This window comes from Canis lupus, chromosome 13 (genome assembly GCF_048164855.1).
Source record: "Canis lupus baileyi chromosome 13, mCanLup2.hap1, whole genome shotgun sequence".
Lineage (NCBI taxonomy): Eukaryota > Metazoa > Chordata > Mammalia > Carnivora > Canidae > Canis > Canis lupus.
Genome location: NC_132850.1, coordinates 23,546,829 through 23,574,324, shown reverse-complemented (window position 1 = coordinate 23,574,324; position 27,496 = coordinate 23,546,829). Strand labels below are relative to the sequence as shown.

At 33.4% G+C, this 27,496-nt stretch overlaps 1 protein-coding gene across 7 annotated transcripts in view; it reads left to right on the top strand.

The window, feature by feature from the left end:
- Positions 1-27,496, top strand: part of PPP1R12A (protein phosphatase 1 regulatory subunit 12A) — a 139,454-nt gene that overhangs the window by 90,070 nt on the left and 21,888 nt on the right. For 6 of the 7 annotated variants that reach the window (XM_072772883.1, XM_072772882.1, XM_072772887.1 and 3 more), the window contains exons 9-18: positions 227-348; positions 7,748-7,963; positions 9,785-9,879; positions 10,513-10,617; positions 11,574-11,741; positions 12,135-12,311; positions 19,123-19,213; positions 20,558-20,758; positions 20,996-21,164; positions 23,248-23,369. In XM_072772883.1, coding sequence (XP_072628984.1) covers positions 227-348; positions 7,748-7,963; positions 9,785-9,879; positions 10,513-10,617; positions 11,574-11,741; positions 12,135-12,311; positions 19,123-19,213; positions 20,558-20,758; positions 20,996-21,164; positions 23,248-23,369 — 1,466 coding nt within the window. The remainder of the gene's footprint in view (positions 1-226; positions 349-7,747; positions 7,964-9,784; positions 9,880-10,512; positions 10,618-11,573; positions 11,742-12,134; positions 12,312-19,122; positions 19,214-20,557; positions 20,759-20,995; positions 21,165-23,247; positions 23,370-27,496) is intronic. The other variant, XM_072772888.1, reaches the window with a different exon arrangement.

Sequence of the window (27,496 nt, the reverse complement as noted above, 5' to 3'; positions counted from 1 at the left end):
CTTAGAAGCTTTGTTGTTTGTCATCATGTTCTATTATTTATTTCAGCATACATATTGAGACATTTCTAGAAACTCCTTGAAAAAAATCACTTGTTATAAGGGAGAAAAATAGAAAAGACTTGAATTAACAAAACCTTAAACAAAAATAAATATAAAATACTATTTTTCTAGCATTGAAACAATCCATACTGAATCTTACTCAATATTTTTTGTGTTTTTGTAATAGATAAGACAAAGCCCATGGCTTCCGTAACTAATACCAATACTTCTAGTACACCAGCGGCTCCCGTGGCTGTCACAACACCTGTGTCATCTGGTCAGGCAACCCCTACGTCACCTATGAAAAAGGTAAGCTAAAATTGTGTTTGTTAAAAATACATATACTTTGTTTAAGTACTAAAGCATTAAGACAGTTCTTAAATTTTTATGGTTTATTCCAAAAATATTTAAGGTTTAGAATAAGAATATATTTTTATTTTTAATTTGACTGAGAAAGTATTAGTTTGCACATGAAAACTTATGGTTGTGGTAGTTTTTATTTTGTTGAACTTCTGAGAAACATGGGTTTTATATTCTTTATCCCTGTTCAGTAAAGGTGCATTTTGATAATTTGACATATGTGTGAATTAAGCACAGAAAATACTACCAAAAATCAAGGAGACAGCTAGAATCTAGATTTTCTAACTCTGTACAAAGCACCAGGCATGCAGGTATGGTATGCCAGTAAGAGTATGATATCTGATGTCGAATAAACCAGAGATCCACTCCTGACACCACTGCTTATTAATTGTAAGGACCTTGAGCAAGTTATGGTCTTCCTTATCTATCAGGAGAAAGCCAAACAAAAATAATAAACAAAGAGAAAATAAATTAGCATTAGGACTTTGAGAGAGAGAGCCTGGCTAATTGACTAAGCGCTCTCAAATTGGTAGTTTCATTTCTTCCTCTTCTCCCTTGTTCTGTTTCCAATTTGTTCTCTATCTTTTTGCTCCTTTTCTCCACCAAACAGTACTTTCCAATTAGTGTGTTCATCTTTTTAAAGATTTTTCTTTTCCCTGCTACTCTGAAACCTGTAGTTATTTTAACCCAAATTAAAGATTATGGGCGTTGTTCTAGTTTATCTTGTTTTTTTTTTACCACTGGTCTCTTTTTAAAGCCCTCTTTCCACCAACCCATACTTATCTTTAATGAGCATACTCATTTCCCTGTCTGTGTATACACACACACACACACACACACACACACACACTTTTTTGTGGAAACATTTAAGAATTGAGTGCAATCAATATAACTCTACCCCTAAATTCTTGAGTATGAATGTCCTAAATACAAAAGCATTTTCCTTCATTCTCATACTAAAATGATCCTATTTAGAATATTTAACTATGATATAATACTATTATCTATGTTTATTATATACAAACCTTAGTCAAGATTTTTTCAATTGTCCTCCTACTAATGTTCTTCTGTTTGTTTTTTTAAATCAAGGGCCCACTGAGGGATTGCACATTGTGTTTAACTGTCATGTCTCTGCCTTTGGACTTCTTATTTTGTTGCTTATCTGACATTATTTGGTTGGCATGGGTTTGAGGACTGATTTTAAATCCCTATAGTGTTTCTATTATATTGTCGACATTCTTGATCTTTGGATTTGGCTCCAAGTGGTGAAAATATGAATCTTTTAGAATAATAAACTAGAGAATTTTTTGAAAATCCATACTGCTGGTAATAATCTTTTTCTAAAACTGTTACTGAGGAAAGAGATAATGTGGATTCTTAGTGGTAGAAATGAATACATAGATTTCACTGGTACAGTTTGAATATCAGGAAATGATGCGAATGATTTATCTTACCTTCTGTATTCCAGAACTGAGTGCTTCCTGAATTCAGCTAGAAGCTATGTTCACATGATAATAATCATATATTCTTAAAAATGAAATCCTCCAGGGGTAATTGCAGAATTTTAAAGATAATTATGCTATAACAGGAGTCATCATAGGTTGCTTTAAACTTTATTTAATTATAGAACCCTTGTATACTTCTTCAGTGAGTACCAGACGTTAGCTCTTTTAATTTAATATATGTTAAAATTACAGGATTATCAGAAATTCCCAAAAGCTCATCTTGAAATATCTGGCCACAAACAACTAACTAACTGGCTCTCATTCTTTTGAGTATTTAACTAAGCAGTCTCCTACTATAGTCCTGTAATTGCACTAGACTTCTTTTGATCAATTATATTTTTCTCAAGCATAGCCCCAAATTTAATAACTTAATTGCTCGTAATAACTTTTAATAACTGTTAAAGTTATAACTTACTGTTAGAGTAATAATAATAACTGTTAGAGTTACCCCAGTAACCTCTTTCCTATAAAAAATCCTTATTCAGAACTACTTCTGATTCTGTAATTAAATCGATCTAATAACCATCTGCTTCTATGATTTGCATATTGAGAAACTCCATTTTGTTTTCAATTTCAGAAATCATAGCTTACTTTGAAGATTATGTTTTTTTAGTCTTTATTCTTAAGGTTTTGTAGCCAAATTTTATTTTAATCAATAAAGTCATGGTATACAAATAATTTGAAGTATTATTTTAATGGATAGAACAATCTTATTTTGTATGACTTTTATTTATTTATTTATTTTAAAGATCTTATTTATTCATGAGAGAGAGAGAGAGAGCGAGAGAGGTAGAGACACAGGCAGAGGAAGAAGCAGGCTCCATGCAGGGAGCCTGATGTGGGACTCGATCCCAGGTCTCCAGGATCACACCCTGGGCTGAAGGCGGCGCTAAACCGCTGGGCCACCCAGGCTGCCCTTTGTAAGACTTTTAAACCTTGTTATGTTCGGTGATACTTTCTATGTTAATTTAGCATTTTAATGTTTTCTAAATTAGTTTCAAGAATTTTCCTTTACTTAGACCTAACAGATGAATTTCTTTAGATGAATTGTTAATCTGTAAATGCATCTTAAAAGATTTTGTAGTTAAGAGCTCTATTTTTAGATTCCTACTCGCTACTCTGGTTTTGATATTTAGACAAAGATATCTTCAGTTTTATTGCTTTCTCCACCAGTGCATAAACAGGTACATACTCATGGCAAGGAATAGATCACAAAACTGGAAGCTCTATAACAGCATTAAATATCATTTATATTCTCTAATAACTCAGGATAGCTACAGAGAAATGTAGATACATTCTTTTTAAATGATCTTCCTTTAAGTTCTTAACTCTTCAGCTAATATTAAAGAACCGTTTATGTAGCAGTGACACCAGGACTTTGATTTGTAGAGATGTTTCCTATAAAATTATCAGTTTGGTATATGATTTAAAATTTTAACCATAGGGGCACCTGGCTGACTCAGTCAGGAGACCATGTGACTCTTGATCTCGGGGTCATGAGTTTAAAACTGCAATGGGGGTAGAGATTATTAAAAACTGAATAATAAGTAAATTGAGAGCAGCCCCGGTGGCGCAGCGATTTGGTGCCGCTTGCAGCCTGGGGCGTGGTCCTGGAGATCCGGGATCGAGTCCTACGTCGGGCTCCTGCGTGGAGCCTGCTTCTCCCTCTGCCTGTGTCTCTGCCTCTCTCTCTCTCTGTGTTGCTCATGAATAAATAAATAAAATCTAAAAAATAATCATAATAGGTAAACTGAAATTTTAACAGTAAGTTTATATACTCTCTTTAATCAAAATAAATATTGTTGGGATCTCTGAAAAATATTACCTATTTTGCTGTAGACACATAAATTCTGATAAATGTAAACTGTATTTACTAGATGGTAAAAATTCAAAATTTTCTTGGAATTACATATTTTGATTGGGTCCAATTAAGTATAATAAGAATTAAATTTAATAACTATGTACTGGGATGCCTGAGTGACTCAGCAGTTAAGCATCTGCCTTTGGCTCAGGGCGTGATCCTGGAGTCCCGGGATCGAGTCCCGCATCGGGCTCCCTGCATGGAGCCTGCTTCTCCCTCTGCCTATGTCTCTACCTCTCCCTCTCTGTGTCTCTCATGGATTCAAAAGAAAAAAAGAAACACACAGACAAAAAAATACTATGTACTGTGGGCATATGATGTATGCCAGTAAAAGTGTACAAATGTAGAATAATGGCTTAAAAACGGAAGAGAGAGTTGCCTGGGTGGCATAATCAGTTGAGCAGATCCTGTTTGGGACTCTCTCCCTTTCCCTCTGCCCCTCCCAACCCCCCACATGTGCTTGGTCCCAAGTGTGTGCACGCACACACATGCTCTCTCACTCTCTCAGTTAAATAAATATTGAAAAAAGTAAAAAGGGAAGAGATCATATTTGATTCAAGGTAATAAAATTAGAACATTTGAGATAGATCTTGAATGAGTAGATAGTATTTCAGCTGACAGAGAGAAGGAGAGTTTGTAAGTTTACTGAAAGGAAGAGAAGATAAACAATGTGAGCAAAGTTGGGATAATGTGGAATATTTTGTAGGAAAAAATAAGTTGTGAAATTTGGTTGATTTTAGGGAACATATACAAAGTAAAACAGAAAAATAAAGCCAGATTATGGAATGTCTTTATTTCTTTGGTAACATTTTTATAGTTTGATAGATAATAGAGAACCATAGAAAATGTTTGTGCAAGGCCATGAGAGAATTATTCTTTATAGGATATATTTTGGCAGCAACATACAGGTGTATTTGAGGAGAGGCTAATTCAGAGAAGATTGATTAGAAAGTCATTGAAGTTGCCCAAGATGATAAACTACAGAAGTGGCAGTGGTCTTACAAAGGAGAGGAGATTCAGAGCCTTGGCACCTAATTTATAAATGGGGGAAAATGACTAAGAAGTCTAACATGACTATGAAGTTTCAAATATAGGGAATTGAAGAAATATATCATTGCTAACAGAAATAGGGAACTGAGGGAGAGCCAGTTTGGAAATAAAGGTTTGATTTTAAATATGTCGAGTTTTAGGTTCTAATGGTAGTTCTATATGGTTCATTCTCCAGGTAAATAGAAATTCAGGGCTGGGAATTTAGGAGTCAGACTGAACTAGAGATAAATTTTAGAATAAGCTGAGTACAGTTAGCTTGAGGAAGGATAGAAGACCCTATTCCTAACCCTCAGGAGAAGGAAGTAGAAAAGGAAGCTGGGAGATCTGAGAACAGACTCTTGAGATGCTTATGTTGCAGGACAATGCTAACAACAGCACGAAGACCAAGAAGGAGGGTGGTCAGAAGAGTAAGAAAGTCAAAACAGTGCCCTGTTACAAAAACCAAAAGAAGAGTGTCAGGGAGCAGGTGTAGTTGAGTATTTCAGAGATGTTCATATACAGACCAAATAAAATTGAAAGGAGCTTTGAAACACATAAACCCTTAAACCCAACTTCACATTAGGCAGAATGGAGGTATATCAATCATTGCAGTGCAACAAATGTCCATTTCAAAATGAATAATACTGCCTCATCTTTCTCAACTCTAAAACAGCAGTAATAATAGCATTCCATTGGGTGGTTGCAAAGACTAAATGAGATAACCCATCAAAAGCACTTTTAAGCTTAGAACCTGACAGGAGTAAACATCTATTAAATGTTAGCTTCTGTTCTAACATTCAGTAAATGTTAGGTTACCTATTTTATCATGGAGGGGGTACCTTTATTTCCATTTTGGGCTTTAATATTTTTATTGATTTGTTTATTTTTAAAGATTTTATTTATTTGTTCATGAGAAACAGAGAGAGAGAGGCAGACAGATACAGGCAGAGGGGGGAGAAGCAGGCTCCATGCAGGGAGCCCGACGTGGGACTCAATCCTGGGTCTCCAGGATCACACCCTGGGCTGAAGGCGGTGCTAAACCGCTGAGCCACCCAGGCTGCCCAGGGTTTTAATATTTTTAAATGGTTGAGAAAATCAAAAGAATACTTTGTGACACAAATTGAAATTCCAATGTGCCTAAATAAAGTTTTATTAGATCACAGCTATGTTCATTCACTTATGTATTACCTGTGGCTGCTTTTGTGCAACAGTGTAAATGAATAGTTATAACAGAGACTCTGTGGTCTGCAAAACCTAAAATTCATAAATGGTCCTTTATAGAAAAGTTTACCAACCCCTATTCCTGAATGTTATGACTTCAGGCTCAGAAATCAATAACCAATCATCTCAGTGCCTGTATTATTGTATAAAATGTTACAGAAGTCCCTGGACTTTCTCGGTCATTGGAACCATTAATGTTTTATTAATTTTTTTCACAGTGCCTCTTGGCCAAAACAAGTACCTCTGTTCCGTTTATTAAGTAGTTAAGTGCAAGTAAGTTAACAATGGCAGTTTGTGCAATGTCCAACAGATGTCACTGTGCTTTTTCTCAAAACTTTAAAGTATCTTACAGTGCCTTTGTGATTCTACTCTGGCACCCTAGAATACCTCAATGCACATTTTGGGAACTGAGGAATGCGGTATATCATGAGTCTATTTTTTTTTACCCTGTTGATAGGAATTAATTACAGGAAGTATCTTACACAATAGTTTTGTCTATGAAATAGCCTTCTGACATCCTCGGTGCTTTAACAAGCTCTCTTAAACTGCTTAAGTATAGACAACTTTGGTAATAACTATGGAAAAAAGTGGGTTTTTTAAATTACCCATATCCTATGCTTATAGGAATTAGTTAATTACTGTATTTACCCATCTATTCTTAATTGTGGTTAAATATTTAAACTTTGTGAGTTAATGAAATGAACTAGTTAAAGGTACCACATGTTTCATTTTTAGGGCTTTTGGAAAGTGTACAAAAAATTAGTTTTTAGTTAGAATGTTTAAATTAGCATTTGGTGGTAAAATCAAATAGTAAGTTTAAGGATATGGTATTAAAAATACTGAATTAAGTATTATAAGTGGAAGATCTATCAGTTATTACTTTTTGTTGATTATGCTGAATTAAAAATGTTTTAACCCAAGTATATAAATGAATAAAATCAAAATTCAAGCCCAATAGTTTGTTCATTCATATACTGCAACGTTATCTGCTCCGTGTGCCTTTAACTGCTTTAGAAATTTCTTTATTAGATTCTTTCAGAATTTCTCTCTCATGCTAAAACTAGAACTTGTTCCCAGTGACTTTTAAGATTGGATCATTACCCAGTTATTGGGTTTTAATTTGTTATAAAATTCTTTTTTTAAAAAGTGTGTTTTGATCATAACTTCCTTTTCTGTTTTTATGCTTTCAATCTTTATCTCTTTACCTGTCTTATTTTAATTGGCTTTAGTATGATTTCATTGCTCCCATCATGCCTGTGGTGGAATCAGTAGATCCTGCATCATGGAGGCAGGGCTTGCGCAAAACTGGCATTGTTCTTGTGCCCAATAAGGGTGAAAAATCTATGGTGAGGCATTTCTATGTGCAAGGATTATTTATATTAGGTTACAGCATAACAAGTTTAATATGAATATTGGTTCCAAAGATGCATGGTTTTATAGTCCTTATGGTGTGCTCATTTCTGTTCTCTATTTGCATCATAATTTTTCTGTGTGATATAAAGTGTGGAGTGTGTTATTAAATCTAACTTTTGGAAAGGTAGTTCTTTTTTTTTTTTTTCAGTTTTAGATCTTTACATTTTTTACTAAGACATTAACCTACTTAGTAAAAGTGTTTCTCCTGAAACTATTAACTATAATTTGAAACATATTATCTGTAAACTTGTCATTTCCAGCTTAGGATTGATTAGTCTTGATAATTTTTTTCTTTTCCTTAAAAATAAAATAAAAACAGTTTCCAACCTCAGCTACAAAAGTTTCTCCCAAAGAAGAAGAGAGAAAGGATGAGTCTCCTGCATCTTGGAGGTTAGGACTTAGAAAGACTGGCAGTTATGGCGCACTTGCAGAAATCACAGCATCTAAAGAGGCTCAGAAAGACAAAGACACTGCAGGTGTTATGCGTTCAGCTTCAAGTCCCAGGCTTTCCTCCTCTTTGGATAATAAAGAAAAGGTAATCTATTTCACAATCTGATTTCTATCAAAATTCTAATAATTTTTTTTTTAGGAACATCAAATCCAATGAATTTTCTACTATATATCATTATTAGATCTGTGTATGAACTTAATTCACCTGACTTAATGAATCACATGATAATACAAATATACCCACCTTAAACAAATGTCCATATGGAATTACAGGCATATATCAGAGATACTGTGATTTTGACTACAGACCACTACAATAGGGCAAGTCAGATGAATGTTTTTCTTTCCCATTGTATTTAAAAAATATATTTATACTATAGTCACTTAGTGTGCAGTTGCATTATGTCTAAAGAAAATATACATGCCTTAATTAAAAAATACTTTATTAAAGCTAAAAAGCACTAATCATAATCTGAGCTCTCAGCAGTTTGTAATCACTGATCAGAGATTGCCACAGCAAATATAATAATAATGAAAACACTTGGAGGTACCTGGGCAGCTCATTTGGCTAAGTGTTTGGCTCTTGGTTTGGGCTTAGCTTATGATGAGGGCTCTACCCTCAGTGCAGTCTGCTTGAGATTCTTTCTCCTTCTCCCTCTCTCTCTCTGCCCTTCCCCTGCTCATAAGTCTTTAAAAAAATATATTAAAATATTGTGGGAATCACCAATATTGTGACAATTTGTGACATAGACACAAAGTGAGCAAAAGCTGTTGGATATGCTGGAATGTACTTGCTCGATGGAGGGTTGTAACAAATTTCAATTTGTAAAAACAATTTCTGTTAAGTGCAGTAAAATGAAGTTCACCTCTAAAAGTATTGGGAAGATCAGATGTATTCACCCAAAAATTAAATTATGAGACTATACTCAAAAAAAAACTTCACCCTACTTAAAAGCCTGCAATAATATGTATTAAGGGGCATTCATTCTAGAATTTATTTATTTGTTCCAGAATGTAATTATACTCATAGAGTCCATTCATCTAATACCTGTAATTTTTTATCTTCTATTTCATCTGATACATCAAAAGCAACCTCTTTCTGATGAATAGTTTTAATAACTATATTTGGAAGGTAGTATTAAGTTATAAATTATATCAAGTAGAATGTACCACAGTTCATTCAGTGATAATTTATTTAGCTGGATTATTTATTTTCTGTTGCATTTCTAGTGCTTGGACTTTTTTCCAGATAGTTTCCTTCCTCTATTTAAAAGTGTTTCTTTGTATCAAATTCAGAAATGGAATTTCTCATCAAGTAATTTTAATGTTTTTTATTTTTATAAATTGATTGCCTAATTATTTTCCAAGTACTTGATGCCAGTATAGTGGGAATATATCAGATGCCATTACTACTAGAGTCTCAACTTGATTTCGATAAGTATAATCTAAGTAATTTTCGTTCTGAATATTTTAATGTTACATCAAAGTAGTAAATAACTTACATAACATAAATAACTGAGACTTAACCCATCAACCATATTTGAGACCTTTTTCTCTGGAAAAATAATAATATTTTACTTTATTATACTGCATTACCTTACATAATCTGTTATAGAAGTTTAAAAAAAGTCATTAAAGTGTAGAAGAAGTTTTTTCCTTATATTAAAATATTGCCTAAATCTAGATTAAAGTAGAAAGAAAAGAAAATTGGTTTAAATAGGCTATTAGTATTATTAATAGACATTAATTTTAAAGTGTAGCTAGGAACTTTGGAAACATAAAGTGAACTGTGATGGCTGTATAATTGTACACTGTTGAATACTCTTTCCTTAATACTTTTAGCAGCTCCTGTAATATCACGCAGATTTGTTTTTACTCCTTTTTTTTTTTTTTTTACTTTGTGTAGGAGAAAGATAGTAAAGGAACTAGGCTTGCGTATGTTGCGCCTACAATACCAAGACGACTAGCCAGTACATCTGACATTGAAGAGAAAGAAAACAGGTGATTCATTATAATTTGCTTTATGTTTTTACTATGAAATCTTTATTGGGGTGCTTGGATGACTCATTTGCTTAAGTATCCAACTCTTGACTTCAGCTCTGGGTTGTGACATGAACCCCGCCTCGGGCTCTTTGCTTGGCCTGCTTGGGATTTGCTCTGCCCTCTCTCCTCCCCAAATGCGGACATTTAAATTGTCTGATATTTTGTGATCATAAGTAAAATTTCCGTAAAATCTTAATTTCCCCTCCTATAATTAGGAATATACCCTAGGAATAGAATCTTAGAACTGGAATTACTTTCACTTCTTAATAAATATGCCAAAGTGGGACACCTGGGTGGCTTAGTGGTTGAGCATCTGTCTTCAGCTCAGGGCGTGATCCCAGGGTCCTGGGATCGAGTCGCACCTCAGGCTCCCTGTGGGGAGCCTGCTTCTCCCTCTGCCTGTCTCTCTGCCTCTCTGTGTCTCTCATGAATAAATGAAAAAATATTTAAAAAAAGAAAAAGTAAATGTACCAAAGTGTTTTCCCAAAGGATTTTACTGGTTTTTGCTTCTACTAATGTTTATTCATATACAGCTTTCTTAATTCTATTGTAAAATTATATACCAGAATTTGAAGGATGTTCTTTTCGCAGAGATTCTTCAAGTTTGCGAACAAGTAGTTCCTATACAAGAAGAAAATGGGAAGATGATCTCAAAAAGAATAGCTCAGTTAATGAAGGATCAACTTACCATAAAAGGTAATATAATTCTTAAGTAACTTTCATGTATTATTTTATAAAAATATGAGGCAATTTTTTTGGAGCCCTCAATATCATTGAGAAAATACATGCTTTAACTAATATGTCTTGTTATTTAAATAAAACATCACTTAAAGGCAGAATATATATTTAAAGATGGGTGAAAATTTGATTCTATTTATGTCTTCCTATTGTATATATATTTAATTAGATTTTATATATTAGAAGTATCCTTTAGGTTGTAGCGTATTTAAAAGGAACTCCTTATATAATTGACTAGAGCAGTTGAAATAGATCAGTGTCTTCAGTAATCTGGTCATTATTTAGTGACCTGGAAGTTTCCACTTTTCTTAGAACTCAGAAATAAGGAAATGTCTTGAATGAAAATGTTGGGAATAATATCACATTGAAGGAGCGGGGGGGGGGCGGGGGGCGGGAACGGGACATAAATATTTCTCTGCTAAAAGCAGCCAGAAAGAAGAGTAAAAGATGAGCAAGTATAATATAGGCATGGGTCACTCCTAAGGATATGCCTCATTACTGAAACACTCTTCTTCAAAAAGATCCATCTTAACCTTCCCTGGTTAAGATTTTGATAAAACCAAACCCCTGACTATTTTTCTCAGACCCAGCCTGGCATGACCACATGATCTGTAACAGTTCCAGGAATGTAAAAAACAGTTCCAGGAATGTAAAAAAAACAGTTCCAGATCAGATCATCTTTGAGTCCTTTTTGAGGGAGGGGGAGGCAGTAAAATGATACACTACCAAATTAGTGAAGTCATCCAGACTCCTAGCAAGTTGTAGATGCAACTCTTGGTGCTGGAGCTGGTGGTGTATTTAGGAACACAGTTTCTTAGCTCTTTCCTAGTCTTGTGAATCTGTATAATATATAGACATTAACTATAGAATACACATATAAACACATCCTATATAGATATGACTCTTTCCTTTAGTTGCTCCTTTGGTAGAAGACCAGATGATTTGATTAGTTCTAGTGTTCCAAGCACCACATCAACACCAACAGTTACCTCTGCAGCTGGGCTTCAGAAAAGCCTGCTTTCCAGCACAAGCACTACTACAAAGATTACAACGGGTTCTTCCTCAGCAGGCACACAAAGCAGGTGAGTCACAGATACATTTTGTGTTCAAGCCTATTGTGTGCTTATGTACGTGCATGCATTTTTGTTTAGAAGATTGTGGGGCTCTGGATTTTTTCATTTACCTCATTAAAATTATTTACAAGCAAAATTTGGTTCCAAAAGAGGCAATTATGCATGTCTGGGGAAAAAATTAAGTTCCTGAATTATTAACTTTCCTTGAATCAGGCTACTTAAAATGTAAATTTCTCCTTTAACAGCTCTGGGTGAGCTTTTTGGTTCATAGTTGAAAGATGTCTTGCCATGTGTCTTAAAAAAATCCATCCCTGTAGTCACATGTTTTGGCTGCTAGAAAGTGCTTTCATTGTTTAGCTGTTTTCCTTTTCTCTTTTTGTGTTGCTGCTTATGATGCGATAGTACCTCAAATCGTTTGTGGGCTGAGGATAGTACTGAAAAAGAAAAGGACAGTGTTCCTACGGCATTGACCATCCCTGTTGCTCCAACTGTTGTAAATGCTGCAGCCTCAACCACAACCCTGACTACAACTACTGCTGGCACTGTCTCCTCCACATCAGAGGTCAGGGAGAGACGCAGGTGTGTAAAGGTCCTCACAGGACTGCTGATGTATCTTGCCCAGTGATGAAAGTTGTTTGTTTTGTTTTTTGATCTTGTCAAGTTGGTGACAATCTCTTCAGTAAGTTAATAAATGAAATAACCTGTATCAGCTCTGAACTTGCAGATTGATATAATAGGCAATTATTAGCATTTCAGCTTGGTGACTCCCTCTGACAGAATTGATGTTTTTATCTTAAGGCAGTGAGCTAGATACTTAGTAGTCTTCTTAGCCATCTTCATTTCTTTAGTGGTTGTTTTAATTCAAGGTATTTTTGTGATGAACATCTAAACACACCCAATCAGATCAGACTTATGGAAGACTAGATCTAATGTGACAAAACAGATTTTTCATTCTTCTGTTTCCAAATTATTAAAAACTTAGGTGGATGTTAACTGTTTTTATTCTTATTTTTGAGATTTTAAGATTCTGAGATTCTCTTAAAGAAAGGTCTTTAGGGCATACATGTAAGCCAAATAATTTTTAAGAACATTGAATACATTCATTTAGTTTTATTAATAGCACATAAAAGGTACTCATTAATTAAATTGCTTAAATAGTTGATGAATTTATTTTGTGTGCTTAAATGTTAAGAGCATTGCACACTTCTTGCTGCTGCTAATTGGTATTTCGGAATCATAGATGTGGAAAGGAACTTACCTGTGATATCCTTGCTTTACAGAAGGAAACTAAGACCCAGAGTTATTTTAAGTGACTTTTCCACTTTTATTTAGTTAATTAGTATGAGAACTAAGACAAAGCCCAAGATTCCAGGAGAATCAGTCAACTATATTTTTCTGCTTATATCATGCATAGTTCCTGGCTTTGAATTTTGTTTTTCCTCTTGAAGAAAAAGGAAGTCTTAGGAAACTCAGTGCAACCATTTCTGTATTTTATTCTTTCAAAATTAAATTAGCTACATAACTGTTTGTTTGTTTGTTTGTTTGTTTGTTTTTTAATGAAAATACCAATCAGATTAACTTTGTCATATTTCTGGCATGTAGTATTCATATATAGTCTTTAGTCTTTGTCTCTGGTGCCAGCAAAGTGCATGGCCTGTCATATTAATATCCTTACAGTAATATTTGTGGTGAATATATGAAAAATAAAACATTAAATTTGTAAATGTTAATTATTTTCTATATTTGCATCTTTATTTTCTTTATTTTCTACCAATATGTCTACATTTTTATTCTATTTTTATGATAAACCATTATAAGCAGTTAACATTTGGTGATTTGAATAACAGAATAGGTCATACCATAATTTAATACTTCACTTTTCTATAAATTTAAGTTAGTTTTAGACTTTTGAGGTGTTTTCAGGTAAGGCCATATAGCCAACAGAGATTAGCGGATCATAGGCATTCATCATTCTTTAATAGTGAAAAAAAAATTTGAGGACTTTGCTAATGGACTAGGGGGAGTGAAGGAAAAAAGGTCGAGGCATCCTTAGTCTTTTACTCCTTTGAGTGCTCTCTGCTTTAATCCTAAGGTTAGAGTGCTCTCCAGGTCAGAATTTCTTCTTCTGTAAAAAGAGGTATTTTATAATTTTTAACTTCTAGAATACTTTCTGTTTATAGAATTCCATGCTTTTAAAAGTGTTTACAGTGACAAAGCCTAATGAATATCTCCCAGAATCATCAGTTGTTTCAAAATAAGCAAAGTATGATTCTTAACCTCAGATTTCTTTATTATAAGGTTGTTGGAGAGAGTTGAGTTTTCACTTTTTAGAATTAATCCTAGAAGACATTAAAGATTGAGAATTAAATATTTGGAGATATTAATAAGACAGAACAGATTTTAATAGCATAAGAAACAAAATGTGTCTATTGACATTTTTCTGGTATATATTAGAGATATTTGTTTGTCTTACTTTGTTTCGATGATGTTTGCAATAATTATTAGTGTTGGTGTTTTGTTTCATGTCAAGTAATTGTTTGCAGTTTTGAATATATTGTTGGCCTCTTCTTTTTGTCTTTCAATTAAATTTCAGTAATGGTTTTGAAATGTGTATGGGTGGATATTTGTCCTCAAGATGTGTATATTAGTATTTAAATATATATTGTGGGTAAAAATAAGTCCATACATATATTCCTTTTTAGGTAACCTTACATCTATACTCAGATATTATGTAAAATTACCATACTCACTATTATATTCCATAGTATTCCTGATTTGTTATTTTTATTGGTCAAGATTGAATGAGGATTTTCTGTCTTTATTAATATTTTCAATGGGTTAATGGTGGTGAGGAGTGGGAGTAGAGAAGCTAGCTTTAAATAGATAGATCATGATAGCAAATTCTTTTCATTTTTTTAAATATTTCTAGTTCTACAGCCTTTTCAAGCTGCAAAACAGTATCTTACTAATAAGTTCATATTTGTAGCATGAATTCACATGAACTGTTGCTTTGTATAATTCTTTTCTTCCACATTTTTCCCTGGGCTCAGCCAGCTTGCATTTGCTCGTTTATCTTCCCTCTGCAAGGAAAAAAGCTAAATGGAAAACAAGGATCGGTTTTCAGTTTTTTAGAAATGTAAATTGTTGACTACCCAAAATATAAACATTATAAATAAATATAAATATTTCAGCTAATAAATGTCAGTGATTGATGTGCCTGGGTGCCTCAGTCAGTTGAACATCCTACTTATGATTTTGACTCGGGCTATAATATCAAGGTCATGAAAGCAAGCCCTACAGTGGGCTCCCCACTCAGTGGGCAGTCTACTTAGAATTCTCTCTCTCTTCCTCTGCCCGTCCCCTTGTGTTCTCTCTCTGTGTGTGTGTGTGTGTGTGTCTCTCTCTCTCTCTCTGCAGTAAATCTTTTGTTAAAAAGTAGTGAAACGAAAAAAAAAAAAGTAGTGAAACGGATGCCTGGGTGGCTAAGTGGTTAAGCCTCTGCCTTTGGCTCAGGACGTGATCCTGGAGTCCCTGGGTTGAGTCCCGCATTGGGCTCCCTGCATAGAGCCTGCTTCTCCCTCTGCCTGTGTCTCTACCTCTCTCTCTCTCTCTCTGTCTCTCATGAATAAATAAATAAAATCTTTTTTAAAAATAAAAATTAAAAGTCAGTGAAATTAAAAATCTATAGAATCATTGGAATTAATAGAAAATTCTTAATTCAAAAATAACCTTTCAGTTGCTCAGAAAATAGTAAGCAATCTAAAACTACTAAAGAGTAAAATTATGCACCCTAAGTAGTTTTAAGAAAGAGATCCAGTATAATGATATGATATGTATATAATGATTTAAGACAGCAGTGGATTTTGACTAATATATTCTGTTTTTTGATGGTCATCTCTATTAATTAAATTCACATAAAATATATGAATTCATTTTCTTCTCTACATTTTGTTTGCAGAGGTCTGCTCTATATAGGAGCCCGAGGAGAGGAGAAAGGCTGAATATGAGATGAGGACTCTTAGTAGGAAATACATTATGTATTACAAATTGATTAGCTAGATTTTTATGCTAATTTGGAGGAAATATATAGGAAATATATAGAAAATATATAGAAAATATATATAGAAAATATATAGAATATATAGAAAATAAAATAAATATTTATATTTATTTATTCTATATATAGCTAGATTTTTATGCTAATTTGGAGGAAATATATAGAAAATATATATAAATGAACAGATACTGTAAGTCTTCTATCCAGTAATTTTTACCCCCTGTACTTGTATATTGTAAAATAGGTATGTTAAATAGATTTAACTTTTTTTTTAGATTTAACTTTTATGGCAACTTGAAACTGTTGAAAAAAATCGAGGCTCATTTGAATAGAGTGTAATGGTTGATCAGTTCTGTTTGCCATGGGGATTAAAAGGGCAAATGGCAATGCAGACTTCCTTGTTCTAAACTAAATATGAAAATTTTTTCCATTACATAGAGGAATCAGATTCAGAAATCCATGTTCATGCTTATTTTCAGAGCAGCTCCTGAAATGCTAAAGTGATAATGTGCAGCCATCTAAGCTGCTATAAAGTTTTTCTATTTAACCAGATTTGCTATTACGTTTCGGTTTCATCTCCTTTTACGTTTTCTTTTCCTCATCCTGGAGAAGTCCCAAAAGCAATAAATTGCATGTAAATACATAAATAAATACTAAATGAGTGGCTAAAAAAATAGCCATCGGGACATATTCTCCAAGCTGATGTTCCACAGAGCGCTTTTCCACATGTAATAGGTATACTGCAAATTTTCTACTTAAATAATCTTGAGAAAGTTTAAAGAAAAGCATAAAGTTAAACAGGTTTCTTCCTTCCATTTTTCTCAGAGCCTTTAACATGTTGTGATTTTTCTTAGAGAAGGTTAGAATGCATAGCATTTTCCAAATCCATATAACCAACTTCTACCACAAACAAGCTCCTCACTATATTCCAGAATAATTTTCTTAAACTGAAACTATAATAAGTTTATTGTTCTTCTCTTTCACCTTTAAATTACTTGTTCGAAAAATCATCAGACCTGTTATAAAAATAGTATTAGTTATATCTATTTTTTAGTATGTTATGTCTAAATAAAAAGCTTAAAGTTAATAAATAGTGAAAATTATAAAACAGTGGATGAAAGAGTAGTATTAAGCTTAGCGTAGCTTGAGCATTGTGGGCCGTCAAGAGGGCAGGTATCCTGCCAGTTAAGCTCATCTCTTTGGATCTGTGCATTGGTAGAGATGAAGCTATGTGTTGCAGAATCTCCAAAAGAAAGTCAAACAAATGAAATACTGATAACTAAAATGTTTTCTTTAGTGAATTTTCTTCTTGCCTGTGCTTTTAGGAGGTCAAATTAAAAGTAACAGAAAACAAATAATTAGACACTTAATTCTTTAATTAAAATTTTAGGTTTAAAAACATGACTCAATACCAGTATTTTAGTAGAAACATTTAGTAAGATACAGCTCTTCTAATGCTTCATGAGGTGTGCCTGACTTAGGAGTTATATGTAGTGCTACTATAATACCAAAAAGACATAATCTTCCAGGATAGTCTAGAAACCTAGAGGTGAAAACAAGATAGAGAACATACGGAGAAAGAGAAAAACATTAAATTATTTCATTATGAGATAGTGCCATAAGTCATTCAACCAAATAGAGAAAAGAGGTGATACTTTCTCAAACCAGATGATAAAAACAAGCCAAAATAAAGTAGGGAGAGAATTTTCATCTTTCTCTAAATCTGTTGCTCGGTCAAAAACACCCTCTAGAGAAGTTCTTGACTTATCTTGAGTAAAGTTTGTCTGTAATTAGAATAGAAGCAATACAGAAAACCAGTCCTTTAGAAATAACTTTAACCAATAAGTAAGAGTTAATTGATGGAATTGAGGCAACTGGGATTTTGGATGACAGGTGACCTTGTCATCTTAGGGTTAATCCTAGAAATGATGAATCATGTATTCTAGTTTTAGAGAGACAGATTTCTAAAAAATAAAGAGCTCAGAGGAAACGAAAGATAAATCAAAAGGAATGGGGTTTTCTGAAAGAATTTTGAAGAAATTAAATGATTCTAAGGAGTTTGAGATGTGTTATACTCTCTGAACTTAGAGCTTTAGAGAACAGATAGAAACAATAAAGGATAAGGCATAAAACCAGGAATAAATTCTGAAGTTTGCTATGATATATGTATAGTTTCAGGGAATTTAAAGAGGAGAATTACAAATTGGAAAGCATACTAAAACTAAACAGCTCTTCTAAAAAGTAGAATTTAGAGGGGAGGGGCAAAGTGGTATAAACTAGATAGATTTAATAAACAGCATAGAAAATAGAGATACTCTACTTCCAAGTGTTCTCTTGGAAATGTGGATTAGATGGTAATATCACTACATAAACTATTAATGATTGAACTTTCCAAATAATATTAATCATTGGAGGAAAGCTTTTTGTTGTGTTGCAGGGCTCTGTCTTATCTTTGCTTATTCAGCTCTTCATTAATTAATTACTACTCTCTTGACATAGATTGCATGCTTTTGAAATGGTGCGTGTCCTATGACAGGGTGGAACTTGGGCTTCAATGTGTCAGATGAAATGTAGTGAAGATAAATACGAAGTCCTCTTTATATCAGAAAATCAGTCACCAGGAGTAAGATGTTGATTCTAAAGCAGTTTATGTATAAAACACTGGACTTTCTAGAGAACTCAAAGTGTGAACAAGACTGTGATATCTGCCAAAAATATCATTAATAAACGCACAGTGGTAGGAATGTAGGGGGTGTAGTCATCCCATCCCGTGTGTTGAATGATGCCTTCAGTCCTATCATTGTACCTAAAAAGACATTGGCAGTCTAGAGTTCAGCCAGATAACTTCACATATCATCTAGCATGGTATTGCAGGGAAGGAACAAAGGGCCTCAGGGGACTGATGTCGCATGACTTTTAAAAAAAAAAAAGTGTTAGGAAGAACTTGAAAAATAAAAGTTAATATGATTATTTCCAATCAAAAATTTATCAGAGTGTATCCTTGAATTTTTGAATGGACATGTAACCATATTTGAAAACTTCTTAAAACCCATAAAATGGGTGGCTCAGCGGTTTAGCACCGCCTTCAGCCCAGGGCATGATCCTGGAGACCTGGGATCAAGTCCCGCGTCGGGCTCCATGCAGGGAGTCTGCTTCTCCCTCTGCCTGTGTCTCTGCCTCTCTCTCTCTCTCTGTCTCTCTGTGTCTCATGAATGAATAAATAAAATCTTTAAAAAAATAAAATAAAATGCTGAACTTATTATATTCATTCACATGTTCATATATAGTTATTCACATGTATCTCCAACTAACAATTTTTACTTATTATTATAGATCATACCTCACTCCTGTTAGAGATGAAGAGTCTGAATCCCAAAGAAAAGCAAGATCTAGACAAGCAAGACAGTCTAGAAGATCAACACAGGTATATTTAATGTGTATCATATATAAAGCTCCAAAATAAATTGCCTTTCTCTTTTTCACTTCTCTGTGAAAATACTGATATTAGGGCACCTAGCTGGCTCCGTCAGAAGAGCTGGAGTCAGGAGTTTGAGCCCCACATTGAGTGTAGAGATTACTTCAATAAGATTTTAAAAACTTAAAGAAAAAAACTATCGATGCCACTGTATAATGCACGTAAATCTTAAAGATTGCTGGGCAGCCCGAGTGCTCAGCGGTTTAGCGCCACCTTCAGCCGAGGTTGTGATCCTGGAGACCTGGGATCAAGTCCCACGTTGGGCTCTCTGCATGGAGCCTGTTTCTCGCTCTGCCTGGGTGTCTCTCTCTCTCTCTCTCTCTTTCATGAATAAATAAATAAAATCTTTAAAAAATAAATAAATAAAGATTGCTTTAGTAATCCTCCCCTAGCCTTTTGTATATGGTGAGAGTGTTAATATTATATTTAATCTAATTAACATATGCCTTTGTGTATCTTTGAATATTATTTTTTGGCACAAAGATGGTATTTGGCACAAAATGGTATCTGGCACAGATAATTCAGTAAGTGTTAATTAATCAATATGCCTGGTAATTATTAATTCTATGAATATTTGTAGGGGAATAGGTCTATTATGTTATAGATATTTCAAACAGCTAATGTGCACGTATGAAGAACATGTCACTCAATCTAGTTGCCATCTCCTTAACTTCTTTGCTGTTCTAGTTATCTCTAATATATCACCTTGTGTGTATCCTTTCCTACGGTTGAGGAGCGCCAAAGTCCAGATTCAACTCCTTGATCTTTATTCTTATTCACATTTCAAGCTGAACTATTTGCTATGATCTTAACATACTTTTTGTCTTTGTACCTTTAGTTCTTGAAATCCAACCTGTTCTTCAAGCCTTATCCTTCGAAAATTATTTCTTTGCCAAAATTATCTTTGCAAATATATACATAAAAATATACATATAAATTCAGTATATAAACAATGTATATATCAGTTTTTCCTTCTTTCTCTGAACTTCTTAGGAATTCATGTGATATTTCTGTCATCTCCCCTTTGTTTTTGTTAATTTCTCAAATATAGAGATTATTTCTTACACACATTTTATGTCTTTCCCAGTACCTATTATTGTGCTTGCTCATGATAATTTCTTCATAGGATGAATGTGACTTGCCAGATAGAAATTGTGTTTCAATTTTCAAACCAGTTCCAAACATGTGTATTTGACTTTTAATACATTCATATTAAATTTGTCTATTTACAAAATATTCTTTGAAATAAGCTGTAATGCCTCTCATGATTAAATTCACCTTTTTTGTGTACAGGGAGTAACATTGACTGATCTTCAGGAAGCTGAAAAAACAATAGGAAGAAATCGTTCTACCCGAACCAGAGAACAAGAAAATGAAGAAAAAGAAAAAGAGGAAAAAGAGAAACAGGATAAAGAGAAGCAAGAAGAAAAGAAGGAGTCCGAAACATCTAGAGAAGATGAATATAAACAAAAGTACTCTAGAACATATGATGAGGTAATAGTATATCAGCAACACAGCTAGGTCACATGGTATGAATAGTTCGTGTGACTCAAAATACAAAAGATTTATATACCAACAGACCGTATACAAAATACTTAAAAAAGATTTTAACTGGAAATCTGAATTATTTTGAGACGATTAGATCATTATTTTTCCTTTCAAATGAACTTAGTATTTATGTGTTTTAACTGTTTAATACTTTAAATGGATATTAATTTTAATATTTCACAGACTTACCAGCGTTACAGACCAGTATCAACTTCAAGTTCAACCACTCCATCCTCTTCACTTTCTACCATGAGCAGTTCACTCTATGCTTCCAGTCAACTAAACAGGCCAAATAGTCTTGTAGGTATAACTTCTGCTTACTCCAGAGGATTAACAAAAGAAAATGAAAGAGGTAAGAAGACCAAATTTTGAAAACACTGTGTTTTCTACAAATAATCCTTTGAATTATTTTTTTTCTTTTATAGTTGAACAGAAAAGAAACAACATTCTAAACTGGAAATCATTCTGCCATTCTTAGAGAATATGATGGATGAGAATGAGAAGAGTAGAAAATAAAAGTAAAAAATTACATAGTCTGGCATTGATACATATATCTTTATAATTCAAGACTTCACAAAAATCTTTAATGTCCACCAACATAGAAACAAGTCAGTATAGAAGAACTGGTGGAAGACTCTTTCTCCCAGCAGTTTATTAGTGTCTTAAGTTATTTGTTGCCTATTGTATGAATCATAGTTCTTAAATTTTTTTGTGTGTGAAATGTTTTAAACTAAAATCACCTACACGTGTCATGTCCTTGCTAAAACAGAATTGTTTTTAATGCCTATTTCTTGATAACTAGATTTCTTTTTTCAGCCAAATGCTGGCATATTGATGATCACTATTAATATTTCATATTATTTCATATAAACTTTGTATTTAAATTTTGTAAATTCCTACTTTAAATCAGAGATAGGTACCACATGAAATCATTTCTAATTGTAGACATTTTATATTTTAAAGGAAAATCTCATAGTATTAATCATGATGATACCAGTCATCATATAGGATAAACTTAAGAAAATTAAATTTTTCTTAATTTTCAGCTGACTTATTTTGGTCAGAAGTATTTTGGTTCTTTTTTTTTTTTTTTTTTTTTTTTTGAGATTTATTTTTATGTTAGAGCACATGCACACAGCTCTTGTGAGAGGAACAAAGGGAAAGAGAGAATCTCAAGCCCCAGACTCCCTGCTGAGCATGGAGCCCAACTCAGGGTTTGATCCCATGACCCCAAGATCATGACCTGCGGCAAAATCAAGAGTTGACGGCTTAACGGACTGAGCCATGCAGGTGCCCCTTCAGTTCTTTAAACCAAAAAGTGTGTGGCCCACAAGTGTGAGGCCCACATAATGTCTGTAAAAATTTTAAGCCAATTTTAAAAATTAGAGATATTTGCATGAAAGTTTAGATTTTCATCCTATATTGAAAAATTAGAAGATTTAGCAACAGTGTCTAAAAATTCTCACATAAAAAAAATAAAAAATAAAATAAAATAAAATAAAAATTCTCACATATCAACAGCTAGCTAGAGCGAGCCCTGAACTCCTTGGAATAGTGCTCTCCTGACCCTTACTATCCATTTATATTATCTGGATGGTCACTCTAGGCTTTGGAGTTTGAGATCTTTGCTCTATACTGGTTCTAAATACAACTCTAAAAAACCCTCTTGATATTATAATTTTGGAATTTCTTTTGCTGTGACTGCTTGCTAATGACATGAGACTTTTTAAAATAATATTTAACATTACTTTGTTAAATAGATGTCTGCTTTTTAAAACAGATATAGAGACATTAAAAATGTCTTTTTAGTATAGGTCTAAAGCTATTTTTAACTGTCCTAGAAAGGAAACAAATTTTGAGGCTAAATTTTTTTATGTTGATTTGTTTTTAATAAAATATAAAACTTTTTCTGGAAAAAAAGGGTTTGTTCTTAGATACTATCTAATAGAAATGGAATTAATACTGTATTTATTCTACTACTGAATGAGGACTGGGAATAGTAGAAACAGATCCTGATAAACTTGGATGCCAGCTTGTTCTTCCATCAGTAGGAACTGTTTGGTTTTCTTGAAGTGTTAACTTTGGGTTTAGTAACTATCTTTCTGTCAGACATTAATAACCCAATCCCTATTCTTTTCATAGGATTCAATTATTTTCTGTCCAGCAGATATTAAGTGTGTCTTTTGGCAGAAATTTTGTATTAGACCCTAGGAAAATGAAATAATTAAAATTCTTGTCTTGGTCAAGGACCTATCCAATGAGAGATACAAATACATGTATAAACTGAGTTCATGGGAGCACTGAGAGGCAAAAAATAATCCTGATAGAATTTTAGGTTTCCTGAAGGGGGTTGACTTTGAATTGTTTTTACATTTTTCTTATAAAATAGTGTCATAGTACATTACTACCATGTGGTTCATTGTAATCCTTAACAGAAGGAGAAAAGAGAGAAGAGGAAAAAGAAGGAGAAGATAAATCACAACCTAAATCAATCCGGGAACGACGGCGACCAAGAGAGAAAAGGAGATCCACAGGAGTTTCATTTTGGACACAAGATGTGAGAACCTATTAACATATAACTACTTGATAGTATATTTAATCTTTTCAGAAGTACATACTAATGATTTCTTATGTACCTCAGATTACATATTCTTTAGATCATCATTGTGTGTTTTGAGTTAAGTCGTTAAATCAGAAAAGTTCTTTATAAGGATAGTTAATGAGTACTTTGATTTTTGGTATTACTAAAACGCAAGAGTTCTGTCTCAATTTTGAAATAAAAATAAGACCTACAGCTCAGGAGATATATTGTATAGTGGCTACTAAACTGCTTTATCTTGAAGATTCTTGAAAGAAAGATGCTTTACATATTTTTATTATTACATGTTAGTTTCAAATATGCAACATAGTGATTTAACCATTGCATATGAAACCACAATAAGTATGGTTACCATCTCTCATTATACAATTAATTACAGTAATATTGACTATATTCCCTAAGCTGTACTTTTCATCACCTTGACCTATTATATAACTGGAAATTTGGACCTCTTAATCCATCTCATCTATTTCACCTGTCCTCCCATTTGCTCTTGAAACAATCAGTTCATTCTCTGTATTTATGAGTCTCTTTCTGTTTGTTAATTTTTCGGGCCTTCAGAGACCGCATAAAAATAAAATCATGCCGTATTTATTTTTCTCTGATTTATTTCACTTAGCGTAATACTCCTAGGTCTATCCATTTTGTTGTGAATAGCAAGATTTCATTTATTATGGCTAATATTCCATTGTATATATTTCCACATCTTCTTTATCTGTCGATGGATACTTAGATTGCTTCCTTGTCTTGGCTATCACAAATAATGCTGCAGTGAACATGGGGATAAATCTATCTTTAAGGATTAGTGTTTTAGTTTTCTTTAGGTGAATTACCCAGCAGAATTACTGGATCATATGGTATTTCTTTTTTTTTTAAGATTTTATTTATTTATTCATGAAAGACAGAGAGAGCCAGAGACACGGTAGAGGGAGAAGCAGGCTCCATGCAGGGAGCCCGATGTGGGACTTGATCCCAGGACTCCAGGATCACACCCTGAGCTGAAGGCAGATGCCCAACTGCTGAGCCACCCAGGCATCCCTATTTTTAATTTTTTGTGGAAGCTCCATACTGTTGTCCATAGTGGCTGCACCAATTTGCATTTCTACCAGCAATACACAGAAGTTCCCTTTTCTCCACATCCCACCAACACTAGTTATTTCTTTCTTTTTGAAGCTAACCATTCTGACAGGTGCAAGATAAAATCTCATTGTGGGAATTTTTTTTTTTTTTTTTTTTTTTTTTTTTGCATTTCCCTGATTAGTGACATTGAGCATCTTTTCATATGTCTGTTAGCCATCTATGTGTCTTTTTGGAAAAATGTCTTTTTAAGTCCTCTGCCTATTTTTTTAATCAACGCTTCTTTTTCATGTTGAGTTGTATGAGGTTTTTATTTTTTTTTAATAACCCCTTACCAGATATTATTTGCAAGTATCTTCTTCTTCTTCCTTTCAGTGGGTTGCCTTTTCATTCTGATGATGATTTTCTTCATTGTACAAAAGCTTTTTAGTTTCATAAGTCCCATTTGTTTATTTTTGCTGTTATTTCCCTTGCCTGAGGGAACAGATCCAAAAAAATACTGCATAAGGTTGATATCCAAGAGTTCATTGCCTGTGTTTTCTTTTATATGTCTTTAATCCATTTTGCGTGTCTTTTTGTGAACAGTATAAAAATAGTCTACTTTCGTTCTTTTTCATGTAGCTGTCTAGTTCTCCATTTTTTTAAGAGACTGTCTTTTCCTTATTATATATTCTTTGGCTTTGTTGAAGACTAACTATAGGCATGGGTTTATTTCTGGGCTCTCTGTTCTGCTCTGTTGATCTGTAGGCCTATTTTTGTGACAGTACTATAGTGGTTTTATTACTATCACTTTGTAGTGTAGTGTGAAATCTTGGATTGTGATACTTCCAGTGTTGTTAAAATTCTTTCTTAAGGTTGCTTTGGCTTCACAGAGTCATTGTGGTTCCATATAAATTTTTAGGATTATTCTAATTCTGTGAAAAATACTATTGCTTTTTTGATAGAGATTGTGTGAGTTTGTCGATTGCTTTAGGTAGTATAGACATTTTGACAGTATTTTTCTAGTCCATGAGCATTGTGTATCATTTCATTTATTTGTCATCCTCAGTTTCTTTCAGCAGTATCTTATCATTTCAGAGTATAGGTCTTTCACCACCTTGGTTAAATTTATTCCTGGGTGGGCAGCCAGGGTGGCTCAGCGGTTTAACGCCACCTTCAGCCCAGGGCCTGGTCCTGGAGACCCAGGATGGAGTCCCACGTCGGGCTCCCCACATGGAGCCTGCTTCTCCCTCTGCCTGTGTCTCTGCCTCTCTCTCTCTCTGTGTGTCTTTCATGAATAAGTAAATAAAATCTTAAAAAATAATAATAATAAAATAAAATAAATTATTCCTAGGTTTTTATCTTTTTTGATGCAGTTGTAAATGGGAATTTCTTTTTATTTCTCTTTCGGCTAGTTCATTATTAATGTATAGAAATGCAACATATGTTTTTGTATATTGATTTTGTATCCTGAACTTACTGAACTCATTTATTAGTTCTAATAGTTTTGGGTGGAATCTTCAGGGTTTTCTGTATATGGTATGTCATCTGCAAATAATGACAGTTTTACTTCTTCCTTACTGATTCAGATTACTTTCATTTTGTTTTCTTGTCTAATTGCTGTGGGTGGAACTTCCAGTACTATAGTGAATGAAAGTAGCAAGAGTAGACATCTTTGTCTTATTTCTGATCTCAGAGGAAAAGCTTTCAGCATTTCACTATAAAGTATGTTAGCTGTGGGCTTCATCCAAGGCCTCCTTTATGGTGAGATATGTTTCCTCTAAACCCACTTTGTTGAGAATTTTTATTGTGAAAAGGATATTGAATGTTGTCAAATGCTTTTTCTGAAAAAAAAAAAAAATGCTTTTTCTGCATCGAGATAATCATTTTTATCCTTCATTTTGTTAATGTGTTGTATCATATTGATTGATTTATGGATATTGTATCTTTCATCCCTAAGATAAGTCCCATGCAATCATCGTGAATAATCTTTTTGTTGTTGTATTTGGTTTGTTAATAATTTGTTGAGGATTTATGCATATATGTCCATCCGTGATACAGATCTGTGATTTTCTTTTTGTGTGTCTTTGTCTGATTTGGTGTCAGGGTAATGCTGACCTTATAGAGTGAATTTGGAAGCATTCTTTCCCCTTCAGTTTTTTGGAATAGTTTAAAGAAGATAGGTATTAGCTCTTTAAATGTTTGGTAGAATTCATCTCTAATGCCATCTGGTTCTGGAATTCACTCTTTGCTGAGCATTTTCTGAGTACTGATTCAATTTCATTACTAGTAATCAGTCTGTTCAGATTTTTTTTTTTAATTTCTGCCTGATTTAGTCTGAGATTATGTGTTTCTAGAAATTTCTTCTAATTTGTTGGCATTTCATTGTTTTTAGTAGACTCTCATATTTCTTTGTACTCATGTGATGTCTATTATAACTTCTCTTTCATTTTTTATCTATTTCAACTCTCTTTTATTCTTGATGAGGCTGGTTAAAGGTTTGTCAATTTTATCTTTTCAAAGAACCAGGTCTTAGTTTTACTTATCTTTTTAATTATTTTTTGGTCTGTATTTCATTATTTCTACTCTGATCTTTATTATTTCCTTTTTTTCTGCTAACTTTGGGCTTTGCTCCTTTTCTTAGTCCTTTACATGTAAGATTCAATTATTTGAGATTTTTCTTGTTTCTTAAGGTAGGCCTGTATTGCTATAAACTTCCGTTTTAGAATTGTTTTTGTTGCATCCCAAAGATTTCGAACCGTTATTTCGTTTATGTCCAAGTTTTTTTTTATTTCCTCTTTGATTTCTTCGTTGACCCATTGGTTATTTAGTAGCATGTTGTTTACTACCATGTGTGGCTTATTTTTTTTTTTTTTTCAGTTTTCTTCTGATTTTTAGTTTCATACTATTTTGGTCAGAGAAATACTTGATATGATTTCCATCTTAAATTTATTGAGACTTGTTTTGTGGCCTAACATGATCTGTCCTTGAGAATATTCCATGGGCACTTGAAAAGAATGTACTTTGTT